At 46.9% G+C, this 16,457-nt stretch overlaps 1 protein-coding gene across 1 annotated transcript in view; it reads right to left on the bottom strand.

The window, feature by feature from the left end:
* The window catches only part of LOC122924265 (long-chain-fatty-acid--CoA ligase ACSBG2-like), a 58,500-nt gene that overhangs the window by 21,028 nt on the left and 21,015 nt on the right, over positions 1–16,457 (bottom strand). The window contains exons 6-7 of the mRNA XM_044275203.1: positions 4,111–4,191; positions 3,894–4,043 (exon numbers count right to left, since the gene is read on the bottom strand). Coding sequence (XP_044131138.1) covers positions 3,894–4,043; positions 4,111–4,191 — 231 coding nt within the window. The remainder of the gene's footprint in view (positions 1–3,893; positions 4,044–4,110; positions 4,192–16,457) is intronic.

Here is a 16,457-nt window from a genome sequence, read left to right as displayed (position 1 = left end):
CATAGAGATAACAGGGGGGCGGTATAGCAGTGTACAGTATATATATTAGGTAGTTCTGTACAGTATATTATACATAGAGATAACAGGGGGCGGTATAGCAGTGTACAGTATATATATCAGGTATAGTTCTGTACAGTATATTATACATAGAGATAACAGGGGGCGGTATAGCAGTGTACGGTATATTAGGTATAGTTCTGTACAGTACATTATACATAGAGATAACAGGGGGGCGGTATAGCAGTGTACGGTATATATATCAGGTATAGTTCTGTACAGTATATTATACATAGAGATAACAGGGGGGCGGTATAGCAGTGTACGGTATATTAGGTATAGTTCTGCAGTACAGTATATTATACATAGAGATAAGAGGGGGGCGGTATAGCAGTGTACGGTATATTAGGTATAGTTCTGTACAGTATATTATACATAGAGATAAGAGGGGGGCGGTATAGCAGTGTACGGTATATATATATATATATATATATATATATATATATATATATATATATATATATCTCAGGTATAGTTCTGTACAGTATATTATACATAGAGATAACAGGGGGGCGGTATAGCAGTGTACGGTATATATTAGGTATAGTTCTGTACAGTATATTATACATAGAGATAACAGGGGGGGCGGTATAGCAGTGTACGGTATATTAGGTTATGTTCTGTACCAGTATATTATACATAGAGATACAGGGGGCGGTATAGCAGTGTACGGTATATATATTAGGGTATAGTTCTGTACAGTATATTATACATAGAGTAACAGGGGGGGCGTATAGCAGTGTACGTTATATATATTAGGTATAGTTCTGTACAGTATATTATACATAGAGATAACAGGGGGGCGGTATAGCAGTGTACGGTATATTAGGTTATCGTTTCTGTACAGTAACATTATACATAGAGACAACAGGGGCGGTATAGCAGTGTACGGTATATTAGGTATAGTTTCTGTACCGTACATTATACCTAGAGATAACAGGGGGCGGTATAGCAGTGTACGGTATATTAGGTATAGTTTCTGTACAGTATATTATACAGAGAGATAACAGGGGGGGCGGGTATAGCAGTGTACGGTATAATATATAGGTATAGTTCTGTACAGTATATTATACATAGAGATAACAGGGGGCGGTATAGCAGTGTACGGTATATTAGGTATAGGTTCTGTACAAGTATATTATCATAGAGATAACAGGGGGCGGTATAGCAGTGTACGGTATATATATTAGGTATAGTTCTGTACAGTATATTATACATAGAGATAACAGGGGGCGGTATAGCAGTGTACGGTATATCAGGTATAGTTCTGTACAGTATATTATACATAGAGATAGCCGGGGCGCGGTATAGCAGTGTACGGTATATATATTAGGTATAGTTCTGTACAGTACATTATACATAGAGATAACAGGGGGGCGGTATAGCAGTGTACGGTATATATTAGGTATAGTTCTGTACAGTATATTATACATAGAGATAACAGGGGGGCGGTTATAGCAGTGTACGGTATATTAGGTATAGTTCTGTACAGTATATTATACATAGAGATAACAGGGGGGCGGTATCGCAGTGTACGGTATATTAGGTATAGTTCTATACAGTATATTATACATAGAGATAACAGGGGGGCGGGTTATAGCAGTGTACGGTATATATATTAGGTATAGTTCTGTACAGTATATTATACATAGAGATAACAGGGGGCGCTGTATAGCAGTGTACGGTATATATATTAGGTATAGTTCTGTACAGTACATTATACATAGAGATAACAGGGGGGCGGTATAGCAGTGTACGGTATATTAGGTATAGTTCTATACAGTATATTATACATAGAGATAACAGGGGGGCGGTATAGCAGTGTACGGTATATATTAGGTATAGTTCTGTACAGTATATTATACATAGAGATAACAGGGGGCGGTATAGCAGTGTACGGTATATATATTAGGTATAGTTCTGTACAGTATATTATACATAGAGATAACAGGGGGCGGTATAGCAGTGTACGGTATATATATTAGGTATAGTTCTGTACAGTATATTATACATAGTGATAACCAGGGGCGGTATAGCAGTGTACGGTATATCAGGTATAGTTCTGTACAGTACATTATACATAGAGATAACAGGGGGGCGGTATAGCAGTGTACGGTATATATTAGGTATAGTTCTGTACAGTATATTATACATTAGAGATAACAGGGGGCGGTATAGCAGTGTACGGTATATTAGGTATAGTTCTGTACAGTATATTATACATAGAGATAACAGGGGGGCGGTATAGCAGTGTACGGTATATTAGGTATAGTTCTATACAGTATATTATACATAGAGATAACAGGGGGGGCGGTATAGCAGTGTACGGTATATATATCAGGTATAGTTCTGTACAGTATATTATACATAGAGATAACAGGGGGGGCGGTATAGCAGTGTATGGTATATATATTAGGTATAGTTCTGCAGTACAGTATATTATACATAGAGATAACAGGGGGGGGCGGTATAGCAGTGTACGGTATATATATTAGGTATAGTTCTGTACAGTATATTATACATAGAGATAACAGGGGGCGCTGTATAGCAGTGTACGGTATATATATTAGGTATAGTTCTGTACAGTACATTATACATAGAGATAACAGGGGGGGCGGTATAGCAGTGCACGGTATATTAGGTATAGTTCTATACAGTATATTATACATAGAGATAACAGGGGGGCGGTATAGCAGTGTACGGTATATATTAGGTATAGTTCTGTACAGTATATTATACATAGAGATAACAGGGGGCAGTATAGCAGTGTACGGTATATATATTAGGTATAGTTCTGTACAGTATATTATACATAGAGATAACAGGGGGCGGTATAGCAGTGTACGGTATATATATTAGGTATAGTTCTGTACAGTATATTATACATAGAGATAACAGGGGGGCGGTATAGCAGTGTACGGTATATCAGGTATAGTTCTGTACAGTACATTATACATAGAGATAACAGGGGGGCGGTATAGCAGTGTACGGTATATTAGGTATAGTTCTGTACAGTATATTATACATAGAGATAACAGGGGGGCGGTATAGCAGTGTACGGTATATTAGGTATAGTTCTATACAGTATATTATACATAGAGATAACAGGGGGGCGGTATAGCAGTGTACGGTATATATTAGGTATAGTTCTGTACAGTATATTATACATAGAGATAAGAGGGGGCGCTGTATAGCAGTGTACGGTATATTAGGTATAGTTCTGTACAGTATATTATACATAGAGATAACAGGGGGCGGTATAGCAGTGTACGGTATATTAGGTATAGTTCTATACAGTATATTATACATAGAGATAACAGGGGGCGGTATAGCAGTGTACGGTATATTAGGTATAGTTCTGTACAGTATATTATACATAGAGATAACAGGGGGCGGTATAGCAGTGTACGGTATATATATTAGGTATAGTTCTGTACAGTATATTATACATAGAGATAAGAGGGGGGCGGTATAGCAGTGTACGGTATATCAGGTATAGTTCTGTACAGTATATTATACATAGAGATAGCCGGGGCGCGGTATAGCAGTGTACGGTATATATATTAGGTATAGTTCTGTACAGTATATTATACATAGAGATAACAGGGGGCTGTATAGCAGTGTACGGTATATCAGGTATAGTTCTGTACAGTATATTATACATAGAGATAACAGGGGGCGGTATAGCAGTGTACGGTATATTAGGTATAGTTCTGTACAGTATATTATACATAGAGATAACAGGGGGGCGGTATAGCAGTGTACGGTATATTAGGTATAGTTCTGTACAGTATATTATACATAGAGATAACCGGGGGGGGCGGTATAGTACTCACATTATCGTGGCTCATCATGGCTCCTCTCGGCTCTCCAGCTTCATCTGTGGAATACATCACTGCACAGCACTGGTTTGGCTTCTGGTCGGCCATAATGTCATCAAGAGACGACTCGTCCACCTCCGAGCCCAGATCTAGTAACTGGTTCCACTGAAACAAAGAGGTAGAATGACTTCCTGCATGCACTTTGTGGGGACCGAGGGCGGCGGGAACTTACGGTGGACACTCCAGGGCTCGGCTCCATCACTGGTCCTCGCCATTGCACGATTGCCTTCAGTTTTCGCAGCTTGTCTTTTATCTGCAGAAATTATTGCAGGTTACAGGTCAGACATTGTTCTGCGCGAGGCGACCACGGTCGGCCAATAATCACTATTCAGCACTGAAGACGATATCCACACAGAATGGCAAATATCCTATAAGAGGTCAGCCCAGAATGAAGGGAGCATAGTCTCCATCCCGCTCAATGCTTGCAGCAGCTTGTGCCATATAGCACGTAGGCGGCCATGTCTGATCGCCACGTCTAGTGAATCCAAGCATCTGAAGTGGCGTTCGATCCAAAGTCTAGGAATAATTACATTTACAACTAACCCGAATTCCCTCACACGTTATGGTAATTAATCATTTTTCCCCCATCATTTCACAAAAAGTTAATACGGTTAAAAAAACAAAAACACAAAACACAAGTCCATGAAGTTCAACCAAGGGATGGGGGATGTGAATCCCAGAAGGAAGAGACTCCGATTTCTACACATTTTATAAGCATTAATGTCACTTAAGGCTTAATCTCAACCCTTGTATAATAGACCTGACCCCTGTACCTCTGGTGACCAGGTCCAGAGGAGTCTACTCCACAGAGCTACATCTTACAGTAAAGAAGCCTTGTATAACCCCATCCCCCTGTCCCTGCTGAGACCACGTCCTGAGGCGTCTACTCCACAGAGCTACATCTTACAGTAAAGAAGCCTTGTATAACCCCCCCCTCCCCTGTCCCTGCTGAGACCACGTCCTGAGGAGTCTACTCCACAGAGCTACATCTTACAGTAAAGAAGCCTTGTATAACCCCCCCCCCTCCCCTGTCCCTGCTGAGACCACGTCCTGAGGAGTCTACTCCACAGAGCTACATCTTACAGTAAAGAAGCCTTTTATAACCCCCCCCCCTCCCCTGTCCCTGCTGAGACCACGTCCTGAGGAGTCTACTCCACAGAGCTACATCTTACAGTAAGAAGCCTTGTATAACCCCCCCCTCCCCTGTCCCTGCTGAGACCACGTCCTGAGGAGTCTACTCCACAGATCTACAGCTCTTACAGTAAAGAAGCCTCATTTAACCCTCCCCCTGTTCCTGTTGTGACCACGTCCTGAGGCGTCTACTCCACAGAGCTACATCTCTTACAGTAAAGAAGCTTTGTATAACCCCTTCCCCTGTTCCTGCCGAGACCACGTCCTGAGGCATCTACTCCACAGATCTACATCTTACAGTAAAGAAGCCTTGTATAACCCCATCCCCGTCCCTGCCGAGACCACGTCCTGAGGCATCTACTCCACAGATCTACATCTTACAGTAAAGAAGCTTTGTATAACCCCTTCCCCTGTTCCTGCCGAGACCACGTCCTGAGGCATCTACTCCACAGAGCTACATCTCTTACAGTAAAGAAGCTTTGTATAACCCCTTCCCCTGTTCCTGCTGAGACCACGTCCTGAGGCATCTACTCCACAGAGCTACATCTTACAGTAAAGAAGCCTTGTATAATCCCCCCTCCCCTGTCCCTGCTGAGACCACGTCCTGAGGCATCTACTCCACAGATCTACATCTCTTACAGTAAAGAAGCTTTGTATAACCCCTTCCCCTGTTCCTGCTGAGACCACGTCCTGAGGCATCTACTCCACAGAGCTACATCTTACAGTAAAGAAGCCTTGTATAATCCCCCCTCCCCTGTCCCTGCTGAGACCACGTCCTGAGGAGTCTACTCCACAGAGCTACATCTTACAGTAAAGAAGCCTTGTATAATCCCCCCTCCCCTGTCCCTGCTGAGACCACGTCCTGAGGAGTCTACTCCACAGATCTACATCTCTTACAGTAAAGAAGCCTTGTATAACCCCTTCCCCTGTTCCTGCTGAGACCACGTCCGGAGGGGACTGCTCTGCAGATCTACAGCTCTTACAGTAAAGAAGCCTTGTATAAACCCGCCTCCTGTGGCCACGTCCTGAGGCGATTGCGCCAAAGATTCAGTTCTTTCAGTAAAGAGGCTTTGACACTTTTGGAGACTGAGCTTTTTCTTCAGGTCAGAGGCAGCACCCCTTTGATTTGGTCAATTTGACAAATTTTCCAAAAAGATACGATTTATTTGTGGCAAATAGCTTTTAAAAACAGCTATTACAGCGGTGTAGAGCACTGTGCCTGGACAGCGGTGTAGAGCACTGTGCCTGGACAGCGGTGTAGAGCACTGTGCCTGGACAGCGGTGTAGAGCACTGTGCCTGGACAGCGGTGTAGAGCACTGTGCCTGGACAGCGGTGTAGAGCACTGTGCCTGGACAGCGGTGTAGAGCACTGTGCCTGGACAGCGGTGTAGAGCACTGTGCCTGTATAGCGGTGTAGAACACTGTGCCTGTATAGCGGTATAGAACACTGTGCCTGGACAGCGGTGTAGAGCACTGTGCCTGGACAGCGGTGTAGAGCACTGTGCCTGGACAGCGGTGTAGAGCACTGTGCCTGTATAGCGGTGTAGAACCCTGTGCCTGTATAGCGGTGTAGAACCCTGTGCCTGTATAGCGGTGTAGAACACTGTGCCTGTATAGCGGTGTAGAGCACTGTGCCTGTATAGCGGTGTAGAACACTGTGCCTGTATAGCGGTGTAGAGCACTGTGCCTGTATAGTGGTGTAGAGCACTGCGCCCGTATAGCGGTGTAGAGCACTGTGCCTGTATAGCGGTGTAGAACACTGTGCCTGTATAGCGGTGTAGAACACTGCGCCTGTATAGCGGTGTAGAACACTGTGCCTGTATAGCGGTGTAGAACACTGTGCCTGTATAGCGGTGTAGTACACTGTGCCTGTATAGCGGTGTAGAACACTGTGCCTGTATAGCGGTGTAGAACACTGTGCCTGTATAGCGGTGTAGAACACTGTGCCTGTATAGCGGTGTAGAACACTGTGCCTGTATAGCGGTGTAGAACACTGTGCCTGTATAGCGGTGTAGAGCACTGTGCCTGTATAGCGGTGTAGAACACTGTGCCTGTATAGTGGTGTAGAACACTGTGCCTGTATAGCGGTGTAGAGCACTGTGCCTGTATAGCGGTGTAGGACACTGTGCCTGTATAGCGGTGTAGGACACTGTGCCTTGCAGTAACACGCATAGGGAGTCTGCTGTGGTAGTGATAATACCGCCAGTCCGTATGACATGCAGATGACAGGCGTCGCTCTTACAATCACTTCACTTATTCACGGGGCCAAAACTGACCAAATAACTCCAGTGTGACCTCAGCCTTACAGGTCGATGTTAGCGCCAAGAAGAAGCGCGCTCCTTTTACACCGCCATCAGCTGATTCCACATAGATGTCCACAGAACCTGTTCTATTAACCCCTTATACAAGTAGAGCCCCCGACAGAGTGGAGAGGGGGTCAGCAGTAAGGTTGTGGTGACGTCACTGATTATTTTGCCCTTCCTCTGATCCGTCAGAACAGTAATCCACAAAAAACGGATCCTGTCTTCATCCTTCACTTGGTCAGTAATCCATCAGTATTGCTAAAGCCAATAAAACAAAAACACAGGAGTGGATCCAAAACAGAGATGACAGTGGATGGAATATTTGCATGTCTTCTGTGTTTTGCACCCACTTCTGCTTTTGGCCACCAAATCACAAGGCAATTCTGATGGGACCACACAGGCCTTACAGCCGCTACACAGACAGGATCCGTTGTGGGTCTAATTTTACCTTCCTTCTGACAGATCAGAAGAAGGGTCAAATAAAGGATGATGTCAACCAGGCCGAAAGGCAAAATAGTGGCCCAGTCAGAGTGGGGAGGGTGGGAACAGCATGAGGAGACCACAGAGTGGCTCAGTGACAGAGTGGGGGGCAATACCAGTACCAGATGAAGATGGTGGGTGGCAGTAGGAGCACTTGGCATCAGATGTGTGGCATCAGAATAGTAGCTGAGGCAGGTAGCCAGAAGAAACAGGCCTCTTGACAAAGTTTAGGTGTGGCACCATGGATGATCTAGTCTGATGCATCAGACATTGGCGTTTGAAAATCCTGGCTGATCTACGCCTGATTCATCTTCACAAAGGTTAGTTTCTACACATTTTGGGTGGACAGGCGAGTTCTTCTTGGGGTAACTATGGCCTCTGCCGCACTAAACACCCGCTCGGATGCCACACTGCTGGCCGGGCAGGAAAGCTTATCCAGGGCAAACTCGGCCAGTTGTGGCCACAAATAGAGTGACTGCCCAGTAGTCCAGGGGATCTTTGACGTGGGGTGGCAGGGTGTACTCCACGTATGCCACAACCTGCTGGTTAAGGTTCTGCTTTATGTCTAGCTACTGCTAGTGAGTAGTTTCTTCAGTAGGCGGGTGACTAAAACTGCTCATCAGTGACTGTAGACTTAAGTTGCTGCTGATTGAGCTGGTACTGCCCCCCCCTAATCAGCCATGACAGTGGAACGTGAGAGCAGAGGGCCACCTTGGTCGGAACTGCTTGAGCATGGGCGATGGCACATCGGTAGCGGCCAACTGACTACATAGGATGTCTCAATAGTTTGTCCTCCCCTTCAGCGGGTGTAAAAAAGGCCCCCCCATTTTGGACCGGTAGAGAGGGTCTAACATGGCAGAGAGCCAGTAGTCATCCCTCTGCCGAATGGTGACAATTCATCTGTCACTATGCAAGCAACTGAGCATGCAGCGGGCCATTTGCCCAAGTGACTCGGAGGGACTGCCTGCCTCCATCTCCACTGCATACTGCCACGGTGTGTCTGGGTCATCTGCGTTGTCTTCCTCATCGCCCTGTAGCTCCTCCGGCTGCTCCTGCTCCTCCTCTCCTGTTACCCGAGTAGGAAAACCACCCATTTCTCTATGCATTGCTTGTGCTCCAATGTCCTCCTCCTCCAGTTCAGTCCCCACAAGGGTTATGTGGCCATGAGATGTAGTCGCCACATCTCCTGTCCAGCCAGATTTAGCAGCATCTGTTTCAGGACATGAATCAGTGGAAGGACGTTCATCCCGTAGTCCTGGCGACTGACAAAGTGGCCTCCTCAAAGGGCCCAAGCAAACGTCCGGTGTCACGCATGAGTTGCCACTGGCTAACATTCAAGTTACACAGGGGAGTACCTCTGTCCCCTTTTATCAAGAAATCGTTTATGGCCTCTGTCCATATAAAATCGGTCCAACATATGGAGGGTGGCATCCCAACGGGTGGAAACGTCGCATATCAGCCTATGTTTGAGGACGCCGTTCTGCCACTGCAGCTCAAGGAGGGTGTACGAGTGGCTGAAGTGCATGCAAGGTTTCCTGGCCATTTTTAGGATGTCTTGCAGTTGGGGTGAAGACTTCAGGAACCACTTTACAACCAGATTAAACACGTGTGCCATGCAGGGCGCATGGCTCTGCCCTCCTTGATGCAGCACCGACACCATGTTCTTCCTGTTGTTGGTCACCATGGTTCCAATTTGGAGTTGTCGAGGAGAAAGACAGGATTCAATTTCTTGATGGACGCACAGAAGTTCATCCCGTGTGACTCAAACTAGGTGCAGAACAGCATTACACCGCCGTGCCCTACACATGTGGTATGCTGGAGGGGCACCGAATTGTCATTGCAGTGGAGGATGAGGACACTGTGGAGGATGAGGAGGCAGAGGCGGACATTGTCACAGGACCAACCACGTGAGAACCCCTTGACTTTTTTCGTATTTTGTTACATTACAGCCTTAAGTTCAATGTCTTGTTAATCTGAATTGTATGTGATGGATCAGAACACAATCGTCTAAGTCTGAAGTTAAATGAGAAAAATATACAAATAAAACTGTTTAGAAATAGAACACAGAAAATTGCCCTGTGCGTATGTATTCACCCCCTCTGTTAGGAAGCCCATAGAAAGCTCTGGTGCAACCAATTACCTTCAGAAGTCACATGATTAGTGACATGATGTCACCTGTGTGCAATCCAAGTGTCACATGACCTGTCATTACATATACACACCAGAGGCTGCAACACCTAAGCAAGAGGCATCACTGACCAAACACTGCCATGAAGACTGAGGAGCTCTCCAAACAAGTATGGGACAATGATGGAGAAGTACAAGTCAGGGATAGGTTATAAAAAATACCCAAATCTGTGATGATCCCCAGGAGCTCCATCAAATCTATCATAACCAAATGGAAAGAACAAGGCACAACAGCAAACCTGCCAAGAGACGGCCGCCCACCAAAACTGACGGACCGGGCAAGGAGGGCATTAATCAGAGAGGCAGCACAGAGACCTAAGGTAACCCTGGAGGAGCTGCAGAGTTTCACAGCAGAGACTGGAGGATCTGTACAGAGGACAACAAGCTGTACCCTCCATAGAGTTAGGTTTTATGGTAGAATGGTCAGAAGAAGCCATTACTGTCAGCTAAAGACAATAAGGCGCATTGTGAGGTTGTGAAAAGGCCTGTGGGAGACTCCGAAATGTATGGAGGACGGGGCTCCGGTCTGAGGAGACCGAAATGTATGGAGGACGGGGCTCTGGTCTGAGGAGACTAAAATGGAACTTTTAAGCCATCAAATAAAACGCTATGTCTGGTGCAAACCCAACACATCACCCAAAGAACACCATCCCCACAGTGAGACATGGTGGTGGCAGCATCATACTGGGGGATGGGACTGGGAAACTGGTCAGAGCTGAGGGAAAGATGGATGGTGCTAAATACAGGGATATCCTTCAGCAGAACCTGCCCCACTCTGTGCGTGATCTGAGGCCAGGACGGAGGCTCACCTTCCAGCAGGACAATGGCCCCAAACACACGGCTACAGCAACACTTGAGGGGTTTAAGGGGAGACCTGTAAATGTGTGGGAATGGCCGAGTCACAGCCCAGATCTCAGTCTGTAACACCCCGGAGTTGTGTTACTAAACTCTTACCCCGCTACAATCTCTTAAGAGCTATAACATGGTCATCTAATGTAATTTTACCCGACATCCTCACAAATGTGCATTATAAGCCTTGTTAAATGTATATTGTCGTCATTCTTCATGTCCACCAGCAGGTGGCAGCAATGTTCTGGCAAGGACTTAAGTCTAGAGATGGCCTTGCGGTTCGCCCGGCGGTCGTTTTGCGGCGAACTTTGTGTGTTCACGATTCGCCGAGCATATGGAGATATTCACAGCCGCCATATTCTTTTACATTGTGAAGAACTTTGACCCATGACACGTCCATCAGGTGGTACAGGACGGCCAATGGAGACGTTTCAGCACATGGACACCCCCCCCACCTTATAAATAGACCTGATCTGGCAGCCATTTTACATTCAGTGTTTTGCCAGTGTAGGGAGCGGTTGTGTGTGGAGCAGGGACAGGCTGTTAGGGACACCAAACACTGGCTAATAGGGCCACAAGAGTCCTTGTAAGGACTGGTATAGGTGCGCTATCGATAGGTGTGATACACAGAGGGTGCGATATACTTATTATATACTTAATGAGTCACAAACCCATAGATCTATATAGTGATCACCTGGAAGTCAGGTACCACATCATCATCTAGCCCAGGGATGGATGGTGTTTGCTTTCCCTCCGGGATTCATGGATGTGCACTGGAGCCCCCGGATTGTGGTAGGACATATGGGTTCTGATTTGGTGCCGCCGAGCACCCGATTTGGTGCCGCCGAGCACCCGATTTGGTGCCGCCGAGCACCCGATTTGGTGCCGCCGAGCACCCGATTTGGTGCCGCCGAGCACCCGATTTGGTGCCGCCGAGCACCCGATTTGGTGCCGCCGAGCACCCGATTTGGTGCCGCCGAGCACCCGATTTGGTGCCGCCGAGCACCCGATTTGGTGCCGCCGAGCACCCGATTTGGTGCCGCCGAGCACCCGATTTGGTGCCGCCGAGCACCCGATTTGGTGCCGCCGAGCACCCGTTTCGGTGCCGACCACATCTAGGCTTTTTGGTTAACAATAATTTATTTTCATTTTGAGGGATATATTTTCCATTCACATGTTCGCAAAATGGGTCCGCAATTTTGCAGAATAGGTGCAAAATTTTCAATGGGGCCGGAATGTGCTGTCCGCATCCGCATTCGCGGATCTGCAAAACACTGACGGACGTGTGAATGGACCCTCCTAGTAACATTATTACAGGTTACGTTTTATCTTCATGTACATTCTGATCGCCTTCCGTGTACAGTGTTATAATATACTTTCTATGTTAGACGGTATATTATAGCGCAGTCGTGTGCGGTTCTGCTGCGATACTGCAGGTATATAGAGGGACAAGCGTTACTGGGATAAATCATTTCTACTGGTGTGATATACCAGTCACCCCCCAAATACTGATTGAAGCGGGGGTGCTATATACCAATGTACAGGGTGGGCCATTTATATGGATACACCGTAATAACATGGGAATGGTTGGTGATATTAACTTCCTGTTTGTGGCACATTAGTATATGTGAGGGGGGACTTTTCAAGATGGGTGGTGACCATGGCGGCCATTTTGAAGTCGGCCATTTTGAATCCAACTTTTGTTTTTTCAATAGGAAGAGAATCATGTGACACATCAGACTTATTGGGACTGTCACACAATGGCGTGCTTGGTTTTAGCGTAACTTTATTCTTTCATTAGTTATTTACAAGTTTCTGACCAATGTGTTCAATGTGCTGCCCATTGTGTTGGATTGTCGATGCCACCCTCTTCTCCCACTCTTCACACACCGATAGCAGCACCGCAGAAGGAATGCTAGCACAGGCTTCCAGTATCCGTAGTTTCAGCATATGCTGTGAAGATACAAGATGTGCAGCACCTGAAACTACGGACACTGGAAGCCTGCGCTCGCGTTTCTCCTGCGGTGTTGCTATCGGTGTGTGAAGAGTGGGAGAAGAGGGTTGCATCGACAATCCAACACAATGGGCAGCACATTGAACACATTTTATAAGTGGTCAGAAACTTGTAAATAACTAATGAAAGAATAAAGTGACGTTAAAACCAAGCACACCATTGTTTTTCTTGTGACAGTCCCAATAAGTTTGATGTGTCACATGACCCTCTTCCTATTGAAAAAACAAAAGTTGGATTCAAAATGTCCGACTTCAAAATGGCCGCCATGGTCACCACCCATCTTGAAAAGTTCTCCCCCCCCCCCCTCACATATACTAATGTGCCACAAACAGGAAGTTATATCACCAACCATTCCCATGTTATTACAGTGTAAATGGCCCACCCTGTACGTACTTTATAGTGCATCTGATTACTGTATAGTGCATTTGCGCATGCGCGTACGTAAAAATTATATTGCCGATATTTCGCATTGAAAAAAAAAATGAATGGAGATCTCAAATTGGAATAATCCATCCGGTGTCACTGTCCGTGTTGTGCACTTCTAGTAATTGTTTCTTGGCTGTAAATATGACCTGAAGGTATTCCAGGTTCGCCCGACATTAAAATGAATGGGACCTGCCGTGAACTTGCGGTTCGCGAACATTTGATAGTGTTCGCAAACCATCCGGGCAGATGTTCGTCCATCACTACTTAAGTCAGTTTAGGGTCTGAGCTGGAATAATACATTCCAGTTTAGCTCCCCCTCTGAGCAGAGTGGGTTGCGCTCACATCCTGCCTCATGGGTGGAGAAGGACGTTAGAGTCAGTGTGTAGCCCACCCCCTGCTAGGGGTAGGGTGTGCATGTTAGGAGCTTCCAGATATAGGGATCCAAGCCAGGACCTTGTCTCGGCTGAGACATTGATCACCCTTAGCCCGAGCCCTGCAGCCTCAGCTGGTAGAAGCAAGCAGACAACTCCAGTTCCAGGAAGAAGCATATGTAACATCCTGAAGTATGTTACCAAACTGTCTCCCCGCTACAACATGTTAAGTGTAATTTTATTGTCTGTTTATATAATCATAATGTCATTTAATGTATTTCTAGGTCTGTTTCATATATTATGCTGTAATTTCCCTGTACACCAGCAGGTGGCAGCAATGTGTGATCAGGTCCATAGCCAGTTTAGTATTGCTAGACTGGAATAGTTCATTCCAGTTTTAGCTCCCCCTCCTCTGTGAGCAGAAGTGGGCTGGCCCCATGTCCTGTCTCATGGGGAGGAGAAGGAAGTTCTAGTGAGTGTACCAGCCCCCCTGCTAGGGGAAGGCTGTGTTAGTAGGAGCTCCCAGAAACAGGGATCCCAAGACAGGATCTTGCCTCGGCTGAGGCCAAAGATCACCCTTCCCAGTCTGAGCCATCAGCCTCAGCTGGTTGACAAGAAGAGCAGCCACCTCCAGCCTCCAGGAAGAAGCATCCCCTGTGAGCCAAGCTTGGAGTACTTATCCAGAGTCCAAGAGAAGCCAAGTTCCTCCTCAGCTAGTCAGGCCCACTACAAGCAGAAGACAGACCGAGCAGAAGATGGATACCTGCCAGATTCTCCAGGCACATAGTATAGGAGCAGAAGAGGCATTAACCCCTGACATACATTGCCTATACCTGCTGGGACCCAGGACTATTGCTGGAACCTAAGTTGCATTATACTGCAAGTCTGGATCTCATTTACTAATCGCCAAAGTTCCCCAGTTACTCCTATTAACACTCAATGTATTGCAAGTGAGCCAGGATCCAGGAGTCCAGCCGTACCCAGGTAGGAGACACCGCTGACACTCAGACATTATCCCCCTCTGGCATTCCTCACCTGGTACGTGAGTTATAACATCTTAAAGGGCCCTGCTGCAGTACCTGCGCAAGCTGCAATTGGCATCACAAACTACTCATAGACTATTACACATATATCCTGACCCACTGTACCAGCGTCCTGCTCATTGCACATACCCTGTGAAGGTACCCGAGTAGAGACCAGAGACCCAGGAGAAGCCACATTCCTCCCCAGCTAGTCAGTCTCCAGACAGCAGAAGCCAAATCCCTGCCACAGTATAGAGCTACCAAGCAGACGTCCTTTCCTGCAAGCAGAAGATAGATTCCTGCCAACCATTGCCAGTACCTGCTGGGACCCAAGACAAAGCTGTACCTTGCTGGGATGAAAGCTACTCCCAGTAAAGACAAGTTTGACCTTTACCCAAGGGTCTGGATCTCAATTACTGCTGCAAATTCCTCTATTACTCCTACTAGCACCACACAATGTATTGCAAGTGAGCCAGAATCCAGGCGTCCAGCCGTACCCAGGTAGGAGACACCGCTGACACTTCCATATCTGCTATACAGAGACAATACACCGCTCTGCCATTCCTAACCTCGGGCATGAGTTACAACACCTGTTAGTACCCTGCGCACGCTGCAATTGGCGTCACGAACAAACTATAGACTATCACCTACACCCGACCCAGCCATTGCATAATTTGGCATCAAAGTGCATACCCCGGTCCAGCTCACCGCAAATCCAGTAGAAGATCTGTGGTCAGACGTAAAGATCACTGTTCACAAGCGCAAACACCCGACCTGAAGGAGCCGGAGCCGTTCTGCAAGGAGGAACGGGCAACAATCCCAGCGGTCAGATATGGCGACTGCTCCAGAGACTTATCCAAAGAGACTTAGAGCGGTGATTGCCACAAAAGGCGGCTCTACAGAGTACTGACTGTAGGGGGTGAATAGTTCTGCACATTGACCTCTTCTGTTATTTGTCCTATTTGTTTGCTTCACAATAAAAATAAACACACCCACCATTTTCAAAGTTCTCGGCCTGTTCTGTAAATGAAACAATCCATGTTAATTCCAGGTTGTGAGGCAAAATACAAAAAAGTCAAGGGAGTGTATACTTTTGCAAGGCACTGTTGTCTGACTGTAGTTACAGCTCCACAGGTCAGCGCTGCCGGGCACTTTGGCAGACACAGAGGCTCCAGGACTAGCCCACCTTCAGTCCTATACGTGTGCTAAGTAGTAACGGCTTGGGACTCTCGGCTCGGCACAAGCCATCGGTTCTCTGAAAGGTGCAGAGTCCACCACTTGGAAAGGGAGGGACTGCAGCACCAGCAACTTGGCCAGGAGCCCGTTCAGCTTCGGTGATCGATTGCTAACGGAATGACCGACTAGGACTAGGAGCATCAAGACCAGCAGATTGGAAGGACAGACCGCTCCCTTTGGCTGAGGTGGCAGAGCCTTGACTGCATGAAATTGGGTGCGTGCCACTGGGTGATGCAACGGTTGCTGCGGCAGGCTGGACCACCACATCAGAGCCACGGTTCTCCCAGGCCACTTTATAGTGACACAGGGCCATGGTGCCAACATTGGCACCCTGGCCACGCTTCACCTTCTGCACACAAATTCAGCAAATGGCCCTGTTCACCTCCTCCAGCGGCCTAACAAAAAAAAGGTCACACCGCCAATATCCGGGCAGGTAGGCTCCTGCGACGTAGGTGGTCTACCCCGGGCACATTTGGCTCCTGGCCTTCCACTGCTGCCAC

Source organism: Bufo gargarizans, unplaced genomic scaffold, assembly GCF_014858855.1.
Source record: "Bufo gargarizans isolate SCDJY-AF-19 unplaced genomic scaffold, ASM1485885v1 original_scaffold_968_pilon, whole genome shotgun sequence".
Classification (NCBI taxonomy): Eukaryota; Metazoa; Chordata; class Amphibia; order Anura; family Bufonidae; genus Bufo; species Bufo gargarizans.
Note: the sequence above shows the minus strand (reverse complement) of the source record. Positions and strands in the feature narration are given on the sequence as shown.